Genomic DNA, 19,816 nt, shown 5'->3' on the forward strand with positions numbered 1-19,816 from the left:
CAGAGCTATTTAAAGAGCCTCAGACTCTGGTGACCAAAGATCACTCATTGGAGTGGAAAACTGTGTTTAGAGTTCTTGAAGGACTGGGTTCTGCTTCAAAGCTCAGGGAAGATGAAAGACTTCAACAAGTTTAGTCATGAAACTCCTACTATAGCAAAGAGTCCTTGGTTCATGGACCTGTGCTCAGCTGACCTGGGAAGTCAACTGCAGGAAGGTGGTAGAATCCCTGACAATTTCTACAGGAAAGGAAAGGCCAGCACAGCTCTGCTGTCCACTCAGTACTCATGGTCCTCCACTGTACGAATAATCTGCCTTGTTGTGCATCACCAGCTTGTTGTCTACAAAGTAGAAACTGTCCGACTGTGTCTCATAGGGGTGAAGGATCATCTCTCGAACTGCAAAAGAAGTTGCACATTGGTAAATTTTTGTTTTTACTTCACACAAATGATAGACTGTAAATCTGGTGTTTTCTTCAGCAATTATACCAGGATGTGTAAAGATACAGTTTACGTGGTTGTTCTGGTCACAACTAATGGCCATCCTGAAGCAAGTGACCATGAGAAATTGTACTGTCTAGGTACTTACCTGCCCTCTCCCCCCTCCCCCCCATCGCTATAGTATCTAAGCACCTCATGCGTAGGGCGCTGGGAAAAATCAAGGATTTGTTAAAGAAATCACAGCAGTGTCATGGGTACAGTAGTGATTTTCATGAGATATGCATGGGATACAATCAGCAAAAAGTCACTGCTGCATTCCTTTGTATAAAACCAGCCACTGAGTCCCTCATGAATTGCTGCAATTTATTCTGGCAGCTGCAAACTATTATCTCCCTCTCCCCTACTTGGTGTCCACCCATCCGCTTAGCTGGCTCACCTGCAGACTTAGCAGATGGTTTTCTGGAACATGAGCAGCCACAGCCTCAGTGGGGAGATGAAGTGTACCCCAGCTGCCAAGTACCCCCAGACTGCTGCAATTTTCCCATAAGCAGACACCGGTCTCATGCTCAGTGTGACTTGTAGCGCACAGCAGTACCACATCAGAACAGTAGTTTGGGGAGATTCAGTGGCTGGTATATGTTCCCAGCTCCCCACTCAGGCCGCTTATGTTTCAAGCAGTGGCCTTGCATAAAACCAGCTACCAAGTGTGCAGCAGATGAGCCAGATTGGTGCCCACCCACCACCAGGCGGAAGAAAGGGAGAAAAAAAAGTCTGCAGCTGCCAGAGTAAATCAAAGCAGTTCGGGGGGGGATGGGGAGGGGGGGGAAGCGATTTAGCAGACGGTTTTACACAAGGCAGCACTGCTGCCCCAACATGAGGCTGCCACACACCATGAGCTGCGCCAAGCACAAAACTGCATATGCAGAGGCCCCCTCTCTGCTGTTGGAAAAATCGCAGTACTGGATTACTTTTGTGATTTCTGCAGTCCATGAAATTGTATTTTCTCAGGGCCCTATTAATAAACATTAATGAGCTTCTCCTTGCAACACTTCTGTGAGATGGGAAGTATCATCTCCATTTTACTAATGGGCAACCGAAGCACAAAAAAGTGAAGTGATTTGCTCAAGATCACACATGAAGTCTGTGACCGGGCAGGAAGTGAACCAAGATCTCCTGGGTTCCAATCTAGTGCTTTAACCATAAAGCCTTCCTTTCTAAGCACAAGGTTTAAAAGGGAGCTGAGGGTGAGGGGAGCAGAGGGGCGCTGCGCTCAAAAAGTGACTAGGGACATGCCATTCTTACTCAGAATCTGCTTCCTGTGATTACGTCTGACACTCTAAAGTTGATACCATTGCACAGGCAATACAAAAATCTCTTCATATTAGGGTTCCACTTATAAACTGTTTAATAAATGATTGGTAGATGTTTTAATAAATGGGTAATCAATTATTAGTGTCCAACAGGTTGCTTATAATCACCTATAAGCACATCAGCGGAAAGTGCTTATAACTACCTATATAACATACTACTCAGGCCTGTTACATGCTTATAACATCTATTAATCATTTGACCCTGCACAGGCTGTTTATAAGTGAAATTAATATAGTGTGACCAATACATCTACAGAAGAGTGAGCGCTCTCTCTATTGACCATTGTCACCTATGGTAAATTCTGAGTGCAGAATCTTATCTCTGAAGAAGGAGGTAGAAAAAAAAAATACAGCTCAATTTTTGAGTCCTAGGGGTAGTTTGCAGAGCCGGCATTTAGGCAGAAAAACTCAAAACTTGGCACATTTGACATGACTGTTGTTGCAAGAATAAACATGAAGGTACAACCCCACCCCACCCCCACCCCCACCCCCATCATCAGCACAGAGTTATTCTTCTGCTGATAGCCAAGGCCCCAGGGACTTGGGCCAAATCATTTACATCTAATGTGCAACAATCCTAATTTCTGCAGCTCAGCGGCACTAAGTTATACAGCAATGTTAATTGATTACAAAATAACTTAGGTCTTCACAGTTTGATGGAAATAATTCTAAAAATGCACCACAAAATGAAATGTTGTAGCCGCATCAATCCCACGATATTAGAGACACAAGATGGGTGAAGTAATATTTTTCATTGGACCAACTTCTGTTGGTAAGAGAAAAGCACAGCCATTTCAGCGGTGGTTGTACATCTGGCACAAGAATGTGATTTCTCTATTAACACAGATGCTTCCAAATAGTTTTTGTACTCTCCCATTCCCACTTAACAATAAATACATAGCTCCATTTGGGATGGAGCCCTCCAAAATACCTCCGTTTATCGTCCCTCCCTGGCAACCCATTGACTGGGAAAACTTACTGAGATCCTCTGAGAGCTGTGGGAATTCATAGATGTGTTCACAAGTGTTTTTACTGCTGGGGATGCAGAACCCAAATTCAAAATCAAAACTCTTGAGCAGCTGATCCCGGAAGTAGTGCCTCTCAATCATGCGGAAGTTATTAATGGGCTTGTCCCCTACTGTGAACTCTACCCTGCAATGGAGAAGAAAGGAAGATTGAAACAAGGAGTTTTGTTCCTGGCCAAAAGTTTCTGCTCACCACACACAACTGAGTCCTTTTAAACAATGCTGAAAATCTTAAAGCAACTGCTCCTAAACATGCTTGTATAAAGGCACACAATGTGATGCTACAAATCAGCCAGGAAGCAAAGCAATCAGGATTACACAATGCACACAATTATTTTTCCTGCACAAAAGTGAAATACGAGTGTGAATTTCACCAGTTTAAATCACCATCAGTAGAGGAAAAGCTGCTCAAACATATTGCATAAACAGCAGAGCATTCAGCACAGCTTCCTTAGTATAGGTGGATTTTTTCAAAAGCTATTTTAATTAGGGCTGTCAAGCTATTAAAAAAATGAATTGCAATTAATCGCACTCTAAAATAATAATAGAATACCATTTATTTAAATATTTTGGGATGTTTTCCACATTTTCAAATATACTTATTTCAATTACAACACAGAATATAAAGTGTACAGTGCTCACTTAATATTTATTTTTGATAAGTATTTGCACTGTAAAAAAAGAAATAGTATTTTTCAATTCACCTAATATGAGTACTGTAGTGCAATCTCTTTATCATGAAAGTTGAACTTACAAATGTAGAATTATGTACAAAAAAAACTTGCATTCAAAAATAAAATGTAAAATTTTAAAGTCTGCAAGTCCACCCAGTCCTACTTCTTGTTCAGCCAACTGCTCAGACAAACAAGTTTGTTTACATTTATGGGAGATAATGCTGCCGGCTTCTTATTTACAATGTCACCTGAAAGTGAGAACAGGTGTTCTCATGGCATTGTTGTAGCTGGCATCACAAGATATTTACGTGCCAGATGCACTAAAGATTCACATGTCCCTTCATGCTTCAACCACCCCAAATGAAAGTGAATATTTATTGCTTGAACAGAGTAGCAGGCAATAGGATGAAGAGGCTGGCATGCAACTTGGATTCTTTGTCCCAAACAGTAAGGATGTGGATTCCCAACCAAAGCACAACGTTAGGGGTGCTTGTTTTAAGACTCTAGAGGCAGAAACCTTCACTTTGTTCCTAAACATTCTGCCTACAAGTTCTCATTCTTTAAAATTCAACCTTTAATTAGGATGTAATCAGACATCCAAAAATGCTGTTTGTCTTCTTTAAAAGTTAGACTAATGCAAACCTCTTTTTAAGAATAGCCCTGCTTTGAAACTGAAACAGTTTCCCAAATTCCAGTCTGACATGAATCCAAACTAGTGACTTCTACACACCTGAAAAATGGGATTGGTACTGAAACAGCAGCTGATGTTTAATTAAAGTATTGTGGATGTGATCCTGTAATACTGATGGGCATGAAGCCTTTAATCTGCTGTAATAATTTATACATAAGTGAACGTGGAGAAAACAAAAGGATCAGACACAACCTGATCCAATATCCTGTAGGCAATCTCTGAGGAGAGCAGAAAGGGCCCTCCCACCCAACCTAGAAGGGAAGGTATGGGCATCTCAGCCAAAACTTGCACCTCTCTACCCACAACACCCCACCATAGATACATTGCTACCTGTAAGGGAAGGACACGTTTAGAGCGAGCTAGGCTCACCTGGAATAAATTAATAAACAACAAATTCCCTGAACCAGTTAGTTTTTTCATTTTTCAGGATATGCTTCCCCCCAATATATGCACATCTGCATTTTACAATTTAAAAGTCAGTGGCAATATTCTTGGACTGAAGTTTTACAGAAAAATCTGTTTTATTGGTGCTGCACTTTAGCATCATTTATTGACATGCACCAGGTACTACCAGACACACCAAAGGTAATGCAATGGTGCAAATTTTGATGTGCTTTAAGTGTTCACATTGTAATTCATTATTCCATTCACATCCGTGGAGTGATGCTGGGAATGAGGGAGGCTGCAGATCCCTCTTTCAAAATCTGAGCAACTGAGACAGCAACTGCCAAGCCACACTTCTCTGAAGAGGAGCTGGGATACCTGCGTGTAGCCTGTTGGTTCTGCACCGCCACATGAGACCCTAGCATTAGTCTCTTGGACCCCATTTCTCGATACGGTACAAGCACTGGGCAGGTTCAATGTTCAAACCTCAAGGTGTTAGGAGATCCTCTTCACAATCAACAAAAAGCCTCTACTAAACTGACTTAAGTTGCAAACCTATCTGGTACCTACAGCAAACTAAAGACACTTTCACCCCAACCAGTAAGTGTGCAACCGATTTCAGTACTACAAAGAGCAGCACAATACCCCAGGTACTTACGTGGCTCCAACTTGCCGAAGTCTAAGGAAAGCTGGGGTGAACTGATAGCGTACAAACCGTCCGGCATTAGGGTCAACATCCTTTTTATCACCATGTTCACGTTCTGGAATGGCACAAATCAAATCATCATTGTGGACTGAGAAATGGGAACCTAAGGAGAGCATCTTTAACTGGTACCTTGAAGTCCCCCCTTCCCCTTCAGAGATCCTCCATTCCTGATACTGCCTGTCTCCTCAGTTTGAAGGCCCAGCCAAAGATTGCATAAGATGTTTGTGAACAAGTCAGGCAAACTCAGGCACTGAGAAGTTAACTATCTGCAGAAAGTGGCTAATGTTTACTTATCTACCAGGGGTCCTGCGCTGTGTATTGTCTGTAAAGAGCTTGGATATCCTCAGGTGGAAGGTAATATAAAAGTACATTATTACACCTCTACCCCAAACAGTTCCAGTCACTGATGCTATGTCAGCTAATCTATTTGCTTGTTTGTATCCCTAACGAATATGAATACTTCCAGAAAACTAAAGACAGATCTACCACCTGCCTGCTTCTTGAAGGAAATGTAGTGATAGAGACAGCACAGTCCAACTTTGCAGCAGCAATTTCTTTGTGAAGGAATCAAGTCAGTTGTGGCAGTAGAGAATGAGGTGGGCCTCTCTCTGGATCTCCTCAACACATTCTCATTATTTTATTTTGGTTCTTCAGAGCTGATTTTATCATGTGGCTATCACTGTCCACAAATCAGTGTGGGGCTGTAGTGTTGCTTCAGAGCCATAAAGTTTGGCTCTTCAGCTCTGTCCTTCTCCTCATGCCATTCCATGGGGATAGCATCCCCTAGCAGAAAGGGGTAATGCACACACTGGATTCCAGCTCTATAAACATGGAAGAATCTGAAAACAGTTATACAAAGTAAATGTTTGCAGAAGAAGCTGGACAGTGGAGGCCAGGTCACTAGCTTCTCTCTCCCACTATCTCAGGAGTTGGCTCACAAGTATAAGACAGGCATACAGTTTGGAATGACTGGCAACCTCCGCTCAATGGAGACTCACTGCTGGAATGGCAGGAGAGTTGAAGGCAAGGACACAGGTGATTTAACAGTGGAAAGTAAGGCCCAGAACTGGAAGATCCAGTGGTGCTGCAAATGTGCTAGCAAAGATACATATGGGAAGCTTGCACAGCACTTACCCTCACTATCCCTGGCTAGAACAGACATAAGAAACCTATTACTTTCCATGGCATCAAATTCAGTAACATTTTGAGGGGTTGAGGGAGAATCAATAAACACACATAATGGGAGCTGACATGCAGAAAAGTCTAGAAATGCTAGATTTCCCAACTCCCATTTTCCTTCTGAGTGGGACCTCTGGCACAGACTTGCCACTTCTGCCATATCTGCTGTTTATTCTGTCACTTACAGCATTAAGACTGCCCTGCAGCAGAGCACAGCAAAGGGTCTGCCTGCTACTTCTGCACACCTCCCTCTATTCACTGGCTGCTGGGGAAACTGTTTACAGGCTACTTTCATTCTCTATCACTGAGCAGGCAAGAGCTTTACATTCGGGGAACAATATTTTAAGTTATTTATATGACTGAAATATAAAGGGTGTGTTCCTCAAATGTAAATGTTGATCTCAATCCCAGCTGCAAAGTCATGCTGCTACCCAGTTAAGTGTCCCAACTCTTGCACTTCTGTGTCAGTAAAGATTCTAGAGTGTTTGGAGTCACTATGCTGTCTCCTGGAGAAGATAAAAATGGCCACACTGGGTCAGACTAGTGGTCCACATGGAAGACAGGATGCTGGGCTAACAGTGACCAGTGCCAGATGCTTCAGAGGGAAAGAACAGAACATGGCAAATATCAAGTGATCCATCCCGTCGTCCAGTCCCAGCTTGTGGCAGTCAGAGGTTTAGGGACATCTGGAGCATCGGTTGTGTCCCTGACTATCTTGGCTAATAGCCATTGATGAACCTATCCTCCATGAACCTGTCTAATTCTTTTTTGAACCCAGTTATACTTTTGACTGCGGGACACTGAATGAGCCATTTCAGCTTTGTGCTTCAGTTTCTCCATCTGTAACATGAAGAAAACTCCATTTCACGTGCAGGGAGATAGAGGTTCAAAGGGACACTTAACTTAAAATATAAGTCATGCTTCTGTCTGAATTGTCATTATCATGGTTACAAGTAACACCAACGATTTAACAGAGATTAAACAAACCCTATGTGTTTCAGTTTGCTTACTTGGTGTCTTTTATAGCACTTCACATATACTCAGTTCCTCCTCTACAGACAGAGTCTCCCTTTGGAGAAGTGTCTCTTCCCTGCTGCTGCGTGAAAGACATTTTAAGCGATAGGAAAACAGAATTGTGAAACCACAGAAATTGGCAGGGGCACTGAGAAGCTGGTGTCAAATCTGAGACTACTGCTTCCAATAACACTAACCAGTTTCACCATGACCTCATACCGCTGCTCTCCCATTTATGTGCAGTATCCACCTGTTGCTTCTTGTCACATGTAGCGAATTAAAAACACTGGGGAAGGGACTTGCTTTTTTATCACATGTCCATATTGGCACAACGGACACTGATGCAGGCTAGTGCTTACAGCCTGCAGGCCAGATCCGGCCAGTCAGGGTGCTCAATGCGGCCCGCAGGATCGCCAGCCCCGTGGCGCAGCGGGGCTAAGGCAGGCTTCCTGCCTGCCCTGGCCCTGCTCCTGGAAGCGGCTGGCACCATGTCCCTGCGGCCCCTGGGGGGGAGGAGGGCTCCGTGCGCTAACCTCACTTGCAGGCACCGCCCCCCACAGCTCCCACTGGTTGGGAATGGGGAACCGCGGCCAATGGGAGCTTCGGGGGCAAGGGAAGCGCACGTGGCAGAGCTGCCTGCCGCTCCCCCACCACAGGAGCCACTGCTGGACATACTGGCCACTTCCGGGAGCAGTGTGGGGCCAAGGCAGGCAGGGAGCCTGCCTTAGCCTGGCTGTGCACCGCTGCCACCCTGGAGCCGCTTGAGGTAAGTGGCGCCGGGCCAGAGCCTGCACCCCAAAGCCCTCCTGCAGCTCAACCCCCTGCCACACCCCAACCCCCTGCCCTGAGCCCCCTCCCGCTCCCCAACCCTCTGCCCCAGCCCTACATACAATTTCCCCACCCAGATGTGGCACTCGGGCCAAAACGTTTGCCCACCCCTGGCCTAGAGGCCCAACTTCGATAGGAATATAATTGTTTTGAAGTGACTAGATTTCAAGTTGACAGTGCTATTTGGGAAGTGCTTGGAGTGAAAGGGGCTGGAGAAAGGCAAAGGTTATTTCGTAAGAAGAGAGATGTGAAGTGGCATTTGTTTAATAGTGACAACACTCTCTGCACTCACCTGAGGCAGGTGGTTTGGTGATTTCAAACAGTACTGTGCCAGACTCCATGTCTCGGATTTTAAACCTGGTGAAATCTATCTTATACACGTTTTCCTCAGGAGTGCACAAATAATCTGTGGAAGGAAAACAAATTCAGTAAGGAAAGTGTGTGTGGCCTTGGCTTGGACTTCAGACTGCTCTCTGGGATCACAACCAACAGTGGGGGTGGCCAAATGCACCCCAAAAACCCTTTTCTTTAATACAGAGCTGCAGCCTACAGAGGCTACAATTCCCAGCTTGCAGTGCTCCATGTTGATCCAAATGGAAAGATGAAAAGATGGAAAAATGCCTTCTCCCAAGACATGGAGGACTCATTACCATGCCCTGACCCTGGCCCTCCACCTTCTGGATCCCTTTTCTTCCAGGGCACAGAAAAGCAGTCAGCATTCAATAAAGCTCTGGCCTTTTCAGTTTAAGAAGTTTTGCCTGTTTTTTTAAAAAACCTCCCTCTGGCAGAATGCAAATGCCAAGCAGCTTTGAAGCCATTAAGCGGACTTCACCGAAAGAGAACAAGTATTCCCAAGACACAATATTGCCTCACCTCTCTGTTCACACTAGTCTGGGGGGTAAGTTCTGCTACCTTTTCTTCAGCACTCATGGAAGCTAATAGGAACTTGCCTGCAGCTATTTTTAACTAGAGGTGGATCTTGACTAGACCGTGGTCTGCTAATGGGGCCCTTTGCTGAGTCAACCACTGTTAAGTTCTGTGGCTGAACACCACTCTTTCCAACCCTGGTCTTGCTTTGTCTTGGGACCAATTCCAATTCCCTGCCACTAGACAGCAACTCTACCTTTGTGCGGGAGGGGAGATCAGTAGTCCTTGTGGTTACTCTCCATGTTACAGAGGCACAGAGTAAAAGCAGCTCTGAAAACCTATTTTATGCTGGCAAAATTAATTTGGACCTCCAATATACGTAAGTGAACTTAGCTTGCAAATGCATGAGTGAAGAACAGTGTGTGGGGCATTTCTGAGAGACTTGCTCTAGAGCAGTGGTCCCCAAACTGAGGAGTGTGGAGGAATGTTCTCCACCCCCAGGCCAGCTCCACCTCTAGCCCCAGCTCCTCCTCCAGCCCAAGCTCCTCTGCTGAGCCAACTGTGCAGTAATGGCGCAGACAGATTCCATTACTAGTAAGGGGGGAGTGACAGGAAAAATTTGGGCACCACTGCTCTGAGGTTTGAGCACAACTGGAATCTAGAATTCCTGAGTTCTAATCCCAGCTCATCCTCTGCCACCAACCCCTACTATGGCCTTGGGTCAATCACTTAATGGCTGTGCCTGTTTCCCCACTTCTAAAATTGGGATCATACCCACCTCCCAAGGGTGTGGTAAGGGTCAACTAGCTAAGGACTTGTCTACACTTACATTGAGAGGTCTAGGTTTGATATTAGGAAACACTATTTCACTAGGAGGGTGGTGAAGCACTGGAATGGGTTACCTAGGGAAGTGGTGGAATCTCCATCCTTAGAGGTTTATAAGGCCCGGCTTGACAGAGCCCTGGCTGGGATGATTTAGTTGGGGTTGGTCCTGCTTTGAGCAGGGGGTTGGACTAGATGACCTCCTGAGGTCTCTTCCAACCCTAATCTTCTATGATTCTTCTATGAGTGCTGCAGCTGCACACTAGTGCATAGTGGAGACTATGTCTATGTCCATGGGAGAGCTTCTCCTGTTGGCATTGGTACTCCACCTCCCAGAGAGGTGATACCTATGTCAACGGGAGAAGCCCTCCCATTGACATACCGTGGTCTACACTGGAGGTTAGTTCAGTATAACTACGTCGCACAAGGGAGTGGACGTAGTTATACCGACATAAGTTTGTAGTGTAGTGTAGACCAAGCCTAACACGTGCGAGGGAATTACTGTAGGTTCCAGATAGGAGGAGCGTGCTTTAGAGGAAGCACAAATGAAGTGCTTATACTAACTACGGTGTTGGGCAAATCCTTGGATAGAAAATCACCCGTGTGATTCAAGATTGCCCCAGTACATTAAGAATGTATCTTAAATCCTGCACATTGTGACTAGCAGGATAGAGAAAAAGATATCCTATGATCTCTGCACAACGAACTGTACCAGGAGCCAAACCGCAAAGCCCTCAGGCTGAGATGTGCAATCACAGGAACCAGATCCCAGCACTCTAGAGCAGAAACAAAGACATGTGTTTGATCATTACCATGTTGCTAGCCTGTACTGTGCATTTAATCTGAGGTTTTGTGTGACTGTTTTCAGCTGCTGTGTTACTGAAAGTTAACTGCACATCCTGTGCCTTTCCTCTTCCAGGAGCCTCTTTGCAGATGCTCTTAACCAGAGAACTGTTTGAGCACTCAACAGCATCAAGAACAGAAGCATTAGACTTACCCTCCACAGGATTTTACTGCTGGGTGCCATCACCAGCAGATAGTGAAAGTTCATAGGAAATGGAGTCTGTTAGGGATGCTATTAAGCACAAAGCTTTCTGTTGGCATGTGGCAGTGACATTTCCCTCTCAGAGTATCAGTACAGAACAAGCAGAAACACTAATAGCATCTCTTTGATTGTTGGCTTGGCCAAAATAATTTTCTTCCTATCCGAGACCTGTGCAGAAGCTCAACTATGTCAGTCATCACAAGTCTAGCTGAAGCCCATTGCTGAGGGAAGAAACCTATTAAAGCAAAGCATTCTTTCAGCTGCATAAAACCCCACATTTCCTAGTGGCACTTGAGGCAGGGATAGCCCAGGCATTTAAAGCAACACTCCACTTTGAACTCCAACAAGAAAACCCTAAACTTGCGTACGGGGAACGTGTCATGTGAAGATACATGAGGGTTAAGGGTCAGCGCAGGGCCAGGCCAAACTGTTAGCAAGTCTGATCTGGCTGGAACATTCTAGGATAATTACATAAGTTAATTTGTGCCCCACAGGCACAAATTAACATCACTTCCAGAGGCTACTGCTTCACCTGCTGCCCACTATCAAAGGCCTTGATCAGGTGGCTGTGCACCTAATTGCAGAGAGAGGCAGCTGCTTCTGAAAAGTGTAAGAGCCACAGTCAGTAACATGATCAGACCACATGCTCCAGACAAGTGAACTATTTGGTTGGGGAGGGGGGTGGTGTGCATCTCTGCAAGTCATGTTTGTCCACAAGTTAATAATTAACTGTTTTTCTTCTGCAGAATTCTTCCCCAGCTAGCACCATGGCAACAGTTATCCCCATCCTAGGCAGCAGTGGTTGCTATAGTAACAGTGTCAGTGGATCATCCAAATGAGAGAGCAGAGCTATGTGCAAAGAGCTTCATAGAAGGCAGAGGGCTGGCCAATCTCTCTCTCTGACATTGAAAAACCTTCACCATCTTTTCCAGCTCTGCTGGGGGAAGTCTTTGAAACATCCTCATGTTTACCAGTACTCTGGTACCTAGCTGGACCCCCACCAGGTTAGCTGCCAGGGAGAAGGTAGGATTTGATGCAATTAGTAACAGCTTTTCTTCCCTACCCCCTAGAATGGCATTGGCCAGTCTCCTAGCAGGAGAGAGAGAGGGGGACACGCTTGATGTGGTATCAACCCAGCTCTTCTCAGAGTCTGTACTGAGATATTTGCTTCCTCCAAGTCCTGTTTTAAAAACAGGCTCTTTCCGAGCAGCTCCCATTATTAATGATGGAGACACTTGCTAACTGCCAGCCGCCCCAGCACAAACACTGCCTCCTCTCCCAAAGCCTGCTGTGTTTAAGAACCACCTCAGACATTTTGTAAGAAATGTGTTGGCAGAGAAGGAATCCAGCAGCTCATGTAAACCACTGGTGGGACCCTTCCCTGACCCACAGATCTTTACAAATAAATATTCCTAGAGAACCAGCACAAGCCCTGTCCACAGCCTGCAGCCACGGTGCGTGAGCTTTGCTCACTTGCAAGCAGAAGTCTCAGGGTGCCAGAAAGCAGAGGTCATATCTAACTAGCCTAGGACAGAGCAGGTTAAAGCCAGCCTCCTCTCTACAGAGATAGAACTGAGGAGTACAGGCTCCAACCTGGCCTGCTCCACCTTCACTAGATGCACCTCCACATTGAAGGGGGAGAAATGGCCACCGGCAACTTTGAAGAACACCATACGCTGTATTTGGCCTACACTCTGACACCCAAGCTGTAGGGTGCGGGCTCTGAGTCATCTACATAAAGTCTTCTCCTTCCTACTTAGTCACTTCTACCAGCTCCACATCGACCTGTGTGGCTCTACAGTGGGAAGCATCACAAACTGACCAGAATCAGGGACTTCCATTTACAGACAGTCTGAGAGAGAAATACCTGCAGTCTCACTGCTGAGTGCTGTCCATGGGTTAAGGCAGAAGGACCATGGCTAGAACCATGCTCAGAGTACAAGACCACGCTGTACAATTGGAGGCAGCCCAGTGGCTGTCAGCGCCACTAGAACTACAGCTCAACCCCTGTAGCATGGTTCAATCAACGGCCAGACCTGGTGGGAGAGGAAAAGCCACTCCTCTGGGGAGCAGAATGAAGTAAGTATGTCCCAAAGCCCCACATCTGAGGACGAGGGTCAAATGATCAAACTGCACCAGAAGGGGCGTGGTGCTGAGCCAACACAAAAGCCCAAAACAACAAGTGGCAAGGTGAAGGGACGCCAGCGGACCAGGCAGCCCCACACGGAGGTTTTATAAGAATAAGCTTTATATAAACTCAGGTAAAACAGAAAAATGTTTTTCATTCAGCCCCCCATAAGGGTGAGACACGTGTCCTTGGAAAGACAGGGCAGGAACACAAGCATCCAGAAGCTTCTCTTCAGCTGGCAATCCACATGATATCAGGGTCTCCAGAAACAGAGTCCCATCTCGTCAGAGAGGAAGAGCCCCGATCCAGGAATACTTCACACAGCTCCTCACAAACTTCAGAGCCAAAATATCTAATTGGAGGCTTCAGTGCCCCTCACCAAAATAAAAGTCTTTGACTCCTTAAAGACAGTGTCTGTGTATCCTGTGTATGCCCAAATCCAAAGGGGAAAATCCCTGTGGCATCACAGACCGGTGTCAGCATCCTCAGCACTTCCATGGGATTTCATTCTGATGTCAAGTGCTGACACAACAGGAGGCCATGGCTGGCTATCAGGAGAAGATGGCCGTTTTCACACAAAGTCATAGGGAATCAGCCCACAACTCTAGAGCATTTGCATGTGCACACAGCACAAGAACCTGCATACTGCAACTTGAAGGTTGCAGACAGCCAGGAAATACTAGAGACAAGGCCCCAGCAACAGTGATAGGTTGGCCATGTTGCAGGTCCTACATGTTTTGTAGGATGCATTTTATGACCCCAATATATTGAGCTGCTTATTTAACAAGAAAAGAATCAGACATTGCATATGTGCAGCATAGCTGGGCTAATGCTGCTCACTGCATTGCCATTCTAACTGTACCAACTTAACATTGCATTAGCAGGTTTTTGCACCTAAATTCCCAGCTTTCTTTCTGAAAGAGGATAAATCCTGAGCTTGTCAGCTTGCGAGGCTTACAGATCCCCAGGCCGTCACCTGCAGAATTTGCAAGCTCCTTTCTCTACAATACATTATACAAGATCTGCTGGCTTCATAATCAGTAGATAAGCTCAAAGCCACAAAATTATAATGGTTTAGCAATAAATGCAGATCGGGTAACACACAGAAGGAGGGGACTGCTCATGCATCAAGCTAACTGGTGTCTTTACACAAGATGAGAGCTTCCAATCTTATCTGCAAGACAACTCACTAAGTCTTTGCTACATGTAACAGATGAATGGCTAGATACACAAGATAGCCCAGCCACCATCAAACTTCCAGCTGCAAGCTCCTCTCCTTCCTTCTACAGATTAGCAAATAAATAAATCACCAAAAGAGAAGTTCAGTGACTTTGCAGTCCTCCCCACTTCCCTTGGGAGCAGGGCAGGACTGAAAAATTGCTTTCTGTCTAGGAAACGCCAGCAGAGGACAAGCGCTGTAGTCTGTAACATACAGACTCTGGTGTAAATTTAATACTGAGAGAGCTCTTGCATCTTTGAGAAGGGAAACAAAACAATCCCTCTGACCTGAATGAAGGGTGTCTGGTGCCATTGTCCCTCTCTGCCTCCATCCCATGCTGGCAACCAGTCACCACAAGTCAAACACGAATACCACCCCTTGAGGCCCGAGTTATAAAATCCTACACAGGTCACAAGTGAGATTAAATTTGGGAATCTCTTCTTGATCTCATGTGAGTGTTTGTCTTGATTGTTGGTTGGTTCCGTCTGCGCTGAGAAGACGTGCAGGACAGCAATAGCAGCTGCTGCTCAACAGTTCAACCAGAGTTGCTCAATTACTGGGTCCCTCTGGAACGAGGAAGGGAGAAGCACAAAGCACTTGTGAACCAGAGTTCACCTGTGCAGAAGATGCTAGAAGAGGGTATTCTGCAGGAAAGCCCAAGGCTGCATCAGAACTGCTGGCAGATGAGAAGCCTTGCCTGGATCCAGAAAAACCCCAGAGTAGCATGAGATTTCAGGGCCAGGGGTGTAACCCTGGCTTGGTGGAAGGAGATAAGCCAGTTTCACAACAGCAGTTCAATGAAGCACAAACACATTGTGAAGCCGAGCAGGGCACAGTTTCTGGGTCCCCACTCAGTCAAAGCGCTGCAGCAAGCAGAGGAGGGACATGTCACTGCCCATCCCAAGGAAGTGAACTTGTTACTCCTTCCCCACCTCACCAGCAGACACTGTCCGGCTCAGGGAACCAGCCAAGTTGGGACTTGGAACCCTTGCGAGCCTGAAGCGAGTGCACGGGAGGAGAGTGTGTATTGTTTTACTTCTATTTCTTCAGAAAGACTCAATTCCCCAAATGGTGCACGTGCAAGACTGGTGAGTCACAGCCTCATTGCACCGAGACAGTGATGGCCTCCTGCTACCCGCTGAGCAGGGCCACCATCATCACGCTCGCCTAGGTTGCAGGTGCAGAAAAAAAGGTGGCTGAGGACAGTGCACATAGGACAGGCTACCTGGCATGTCTGCACATCCCAGTGACTGGCGCTAGAGAAGCCTTAGAGCCCCAGGGGGCACGCCTGGCTCTGGAGGGAGCTCAGTTGGCCGGGTGGTAGGTGGAGAAGCACTGGTCAAATGTAAGGGCATTCCAAGTGCTTTACACACAGAGACCCATACTGTCAATGAGATGGTCCACCAGGGGTGGGTAAAAGCCCTACAAACCACCCTCAGGGCAGCCTAAACTTGAATGACCCCTCTCCCATGGGCGAGCTGAGTATGGGAACTCCAGGGAGGGGGTTTGGATGAAACGGCCCCATGGCAGAAGCAAAAAAGCAGGAAAAGATAGATAAGCAGGTGGCTGGAGCATCTGCTTGGGAATGCTGCCGGTTCCCACTTGGTCCCATCAGAGGGGCAGCCTCATCCCCATCAGAATGCACACATCTCACTGCCACAGCCAGGCACAGCTTCCTCCTATCCCTAAGTAGCTAAGAACAAAATGGCAATAGACAAGTTAGTACGTGCAGCTACACTAGCACTGCCTGTCCTCACCTCCCCTGGGCAGGGCAATGGTAACCTTGCTCCTGTTCTCATTTCAAGAGACACGCTAAGAGCCCTGATGAGGGCACTTCTACATCCTCTATGAGATTTGTTCCTTTAGTAACTACCCATTTTAGTCAAGTGCGTGCCATAAATTAGCATGAAAGGCCCGGCTCCCATGTGCATTGGTGAGAGCATTTCCTCCACCACACACTGCTTCTTGGCTGGCCAGTTCTGCAATAGGAGAGGGAAGATGAGATTACACAGCATTCAGTGCCAATAATCAGGGAGAGCAGAGAACCAACCTGGGACCTCAAGGTCAGCCAAATGGATGTAATTCCCCCATAAAGCCCTGCAGATCACCAGAGCACACCGGCAGACCACCTCTATTCCCAGCCCGGTGAAAGGCCAAACTGGACTTTGGCAGCTTTATTGGGGCAGCTTCAAGGAATTAATGGGGGATCAGGTGTGTGTGAGGGAGAATGCTCCCTGCAACCTCCCCATTAAGATCAGGGCCCCCAGCCCCATGAATTTACAGCGCCCTCCATGGGGGTAAAGGGAAAATCCTCTAGCCCCACCCACACTTATTTATAGGCATCTCATCATTAGAGCATCTGAGCTCAGCTTTGGCAGATTTTATTCTAAGCCTTTAATTGTCCGGGGGTGGGGGAGGGGAAGCAGAGTGCCAAAAGGAGGAGGAAGATCTTAGAATCTGAGAACGGCCCTTGGCCATACAGACAAGGGAGGCAGCAGCACTCACCTGGGGTGAGCGTGTCTTGCCAGCAGGCGCTGGAACAGGAAATTAAGAAGAGGCAAGAACCCCCTGGGTAGCACATGGCTGTTTCCTAACATGCTTTAAGAAACCAGGTCAGAGGCTATTTTGAAACCTGCTCCCGAGAGATAAGCCAGGTGTAAGACGCAGACGCTGACAGTGAACTCCTAGGAGCTGGCGATTAGGAGATTATCAGATTGGAGATTCTCGGGGGGGGGGGGGCAAACATAGCCCAGACACACTGAACATGCAGGCTGGTGACAGAGGGAAAGGCACCTTCTGTCTCCCCAGCCCAGAATACCCCTCTGCGGGAAGGGGGTGACAGCACCGGGGCATTACTCCTGGCATCCAGAGCAATGTAGCAAAAGGAAGAGGAAAGGAGACTCACCAGATACAGCAACCTTAAAACCCCCTAGAGAAGAGGGCAGGGGAGACCAAGAAGCAGGATCCTAACAAAGCATACCGTATTGGAGCAAAATAGCAAGTCCTAGGTGGTTCCAACGCCTCTTGGGCTGGGCTGGGCTGAAGGCTGCCCGGCCACTTGATTACTCAAGTTTATTGTCTTGTAGACAAGTGCACAAACACTGCCCTGTATGGTTATCTCACGCCCTCCGCCCTACCCCAAGCCCATAGCAGCCCAAGGAGGGGCATGTCTCAGTCCCACATGGGTAGGGGAGCATGAGGGAAGAGTAACTGAGGGGGAAAGGGGATGGAGGTCACCTGCTCAACAAGAGGCTTTTGAGAGGAAGGAGAATCAGTGACGTGTCCCAGCTAGCACCATGGTAAGGAGGCGGCATCATGGTTTCCCAGGGGGACCAAATCCTCACCCAGGCTCCACCAGAGCAGAGCAGCTCCTGAAGGCTTCCTGTGGTTGCATGTTTCGTGGCATTACCTGCTTGAGTGCACTCTTGGGCCTGCACTTCTACTAACGTTCCTGCTGCAGTCCTCTTTGGGGTTCTCAGCCCTTCTACAGCCCAAGAGGCCCCCCCGCTCCAACCTCTGCAAAAGGCTTTGCTGGCCTTACAGCTAAGTATACTGGACTGTGGACACATCAGGACATGCCAATCCCACCTACGCTGGTTTCGATGGAGGCCATGGAAACGTGCATTGTGGCATTTCTAGTCCAATCATTTAAGCAGCAAGGCCTTGCCCAGGCAGTGTGCTAGTGCACGCCAGGTGGGGTGAACCAGGCCTAGGGAAGGTTTTGTGGAGGAGACGCGCTGGTGCGCACTAACGCACTACACACCGCGTAGCCAAGCCTAACACACCACTTGGATGGTATGTTCAATATTGGTTAAAGTTTAAAACTGTCTGAATAAAAATCCCTTCCCCTGAATTCATAGCTTGAGACCTGTAATGTCTTAGTCCTGCCAGCTTCCTTGGAGTCTTCCAGGCTAGAGAACAGACAAGCCCTGGATTACTAGTGAAAAGAACTTGCAGGAGAGAGCCCCAACCAACCAGACTCCACAGCCCCACCCGGGCCCCTCCCCCATTGCCTCTTCTGTCCCTGGGGACCAAGGATTCCCAAGAGAGCAAGGCTGCACGCACTGCCCTTTGCTACCACTTAGGGCTCATCTTCACTAGAGAAACAGCGACTAACCAACCCTACATCTCAACCCAGGAGTCCCTAAATCATGCCCCAGTCGCACTCCGAGCCCTACTGACTCTGCTCGGCTTCCCCCGAGGGTAAATCTGAAGGGACCCCACAGTGCGTCACTAGTGCTGTGGCTGAGGATGTTGTGGAGAGTGTTCAGGCTCATGCTATGCCAAGCAAGGTATAGCAGTCCTCCAAGGGCTCTCCCACAGTGCCCCAGCCACTGCAAAAGGGCCTCTCTGACGAACTAACCTTCACTGCCAATGGTCAGACTGGCCTGACACCACCTCCCTGTATTAGCTGCCCACCGGCATGCAGGTGGGCCTCTGTTACAGGCTCCCTAGAGGTCAAATCGACTCTCCCAGGAAGACGCTGCCAAGCCAGGCTAGACCACAAGCCCCTTACAAAGACATGGCTTAGTGGGAAGGAAAGATAGATTAATAACAAAAACGAACAGTATGAAAGCAACTCTAGCAACTCATCATGTTGGAAATACAACTGTCCCCTACCGCCACCACTGCCATTGACCAGGTTTGCCAGAAAAGTTGCTGCAAAAGACAATGGAGAAGCAGCCTGAACAGCCTCCGACGTGACACAAGAACGGAGATGATGACATTCTACTAACACCACAGAAAATCCATTTTACTAAACTGAAGAGTCGGACAACCTTCCAAGTGCCCTTCAGGGCTGCAGTCAGCCCAATCAATTCATCCTGGGCAAGCTACCTTTGCTAAACTGACCATAAACCTGCCAGCAGAGACCAGACAGGCGGAGACGTGAGTTCGCCTGTCCATTCTCTAGAGCCCCTCTTGCCGAGGGGGGTTCATGGATTGGACTCAGGCACTATTTGGCAAACCAACTCCCCAGCACTTCGTTGGTAGCAGTGTCATAATTAGACCTATGATTTTACCCTGCCTGGGAACTTAACTGTAAGAAGTGAGTAAACATTCATCAGCTGTCACCGTGACCTCTAACAATAAATGAAGATGGGAAACAGTGCAAAAGGAAGACAGAAAAACGGAATTAGTCTAAACAAAAAGACCTCCAAACTGAAGGACTGTGTGAAAATCATGCCTGGTAAACAAGAACAGTGTAAGAGCAGAAGTAAATGAACCAAAATTGCTGAATTGGAAATTAGGCCTAATTGGTGGACAAATAATGAGGAAATAGACTATTCCACCCATCCCTGCCTTTCTCTGGGGGGAAAGCTGGCTACACTACACTGGCTGGCTGAAAGGCAAGAGACAGAGAAGGAGTAAGCTTCACCATTATGGCTGCCACCCTTAGTCTCTCCTGAGACCCGAGACCTTCTTCAT

General features: G+C 47.2%; 1 protein-coding gene across 1 annotated transcript in view; it reads right to left on the bottom strand.

Moving 5' to 3' along the window:
• Positions 1-282: 282 nt before the first annotated feature.
• UNC119 (unc-119 lipid binding chaperone) overlaps positions 283-19,816 on the bottom strand; it is a 28,036-nt gene continuing 8,502 nt past the window's right edge. The window contains exons 2-5 of the mRNA XM_065418485.1: positions 8,601-8,714; positions 5,240-5,342; positions 2,787-2,959; positions 283-395 (exon numbers count right to left, since the gene is read on the bottom strand). Of these exons, the coding sequence (XP_065274557.1) occupies positions 283-395; positions 2,787-2,959; positions 5,240-5,342; positions 8,601-8,714 (503 nt within the window). The remainder of the gene's footprint in view (positions 396-2,786; positions 2,960-5,239; positions 5,343-8,600; positions 8,715-19,816) is intronic.

This window comes from Emys orbicularis, chromosome 17, assembly GCF_028017835.1.
Source record: "Emys orbicularis isolate rEmyOrb1 chromosome 17, rEmyOrb1.hap1, whole genome shotgun sequence".
Taxonomy (NCBI): Eukaryota; Metazoa; Chordata; order Testudines; family Emydidae; genus Emys; species Emys orbicularis.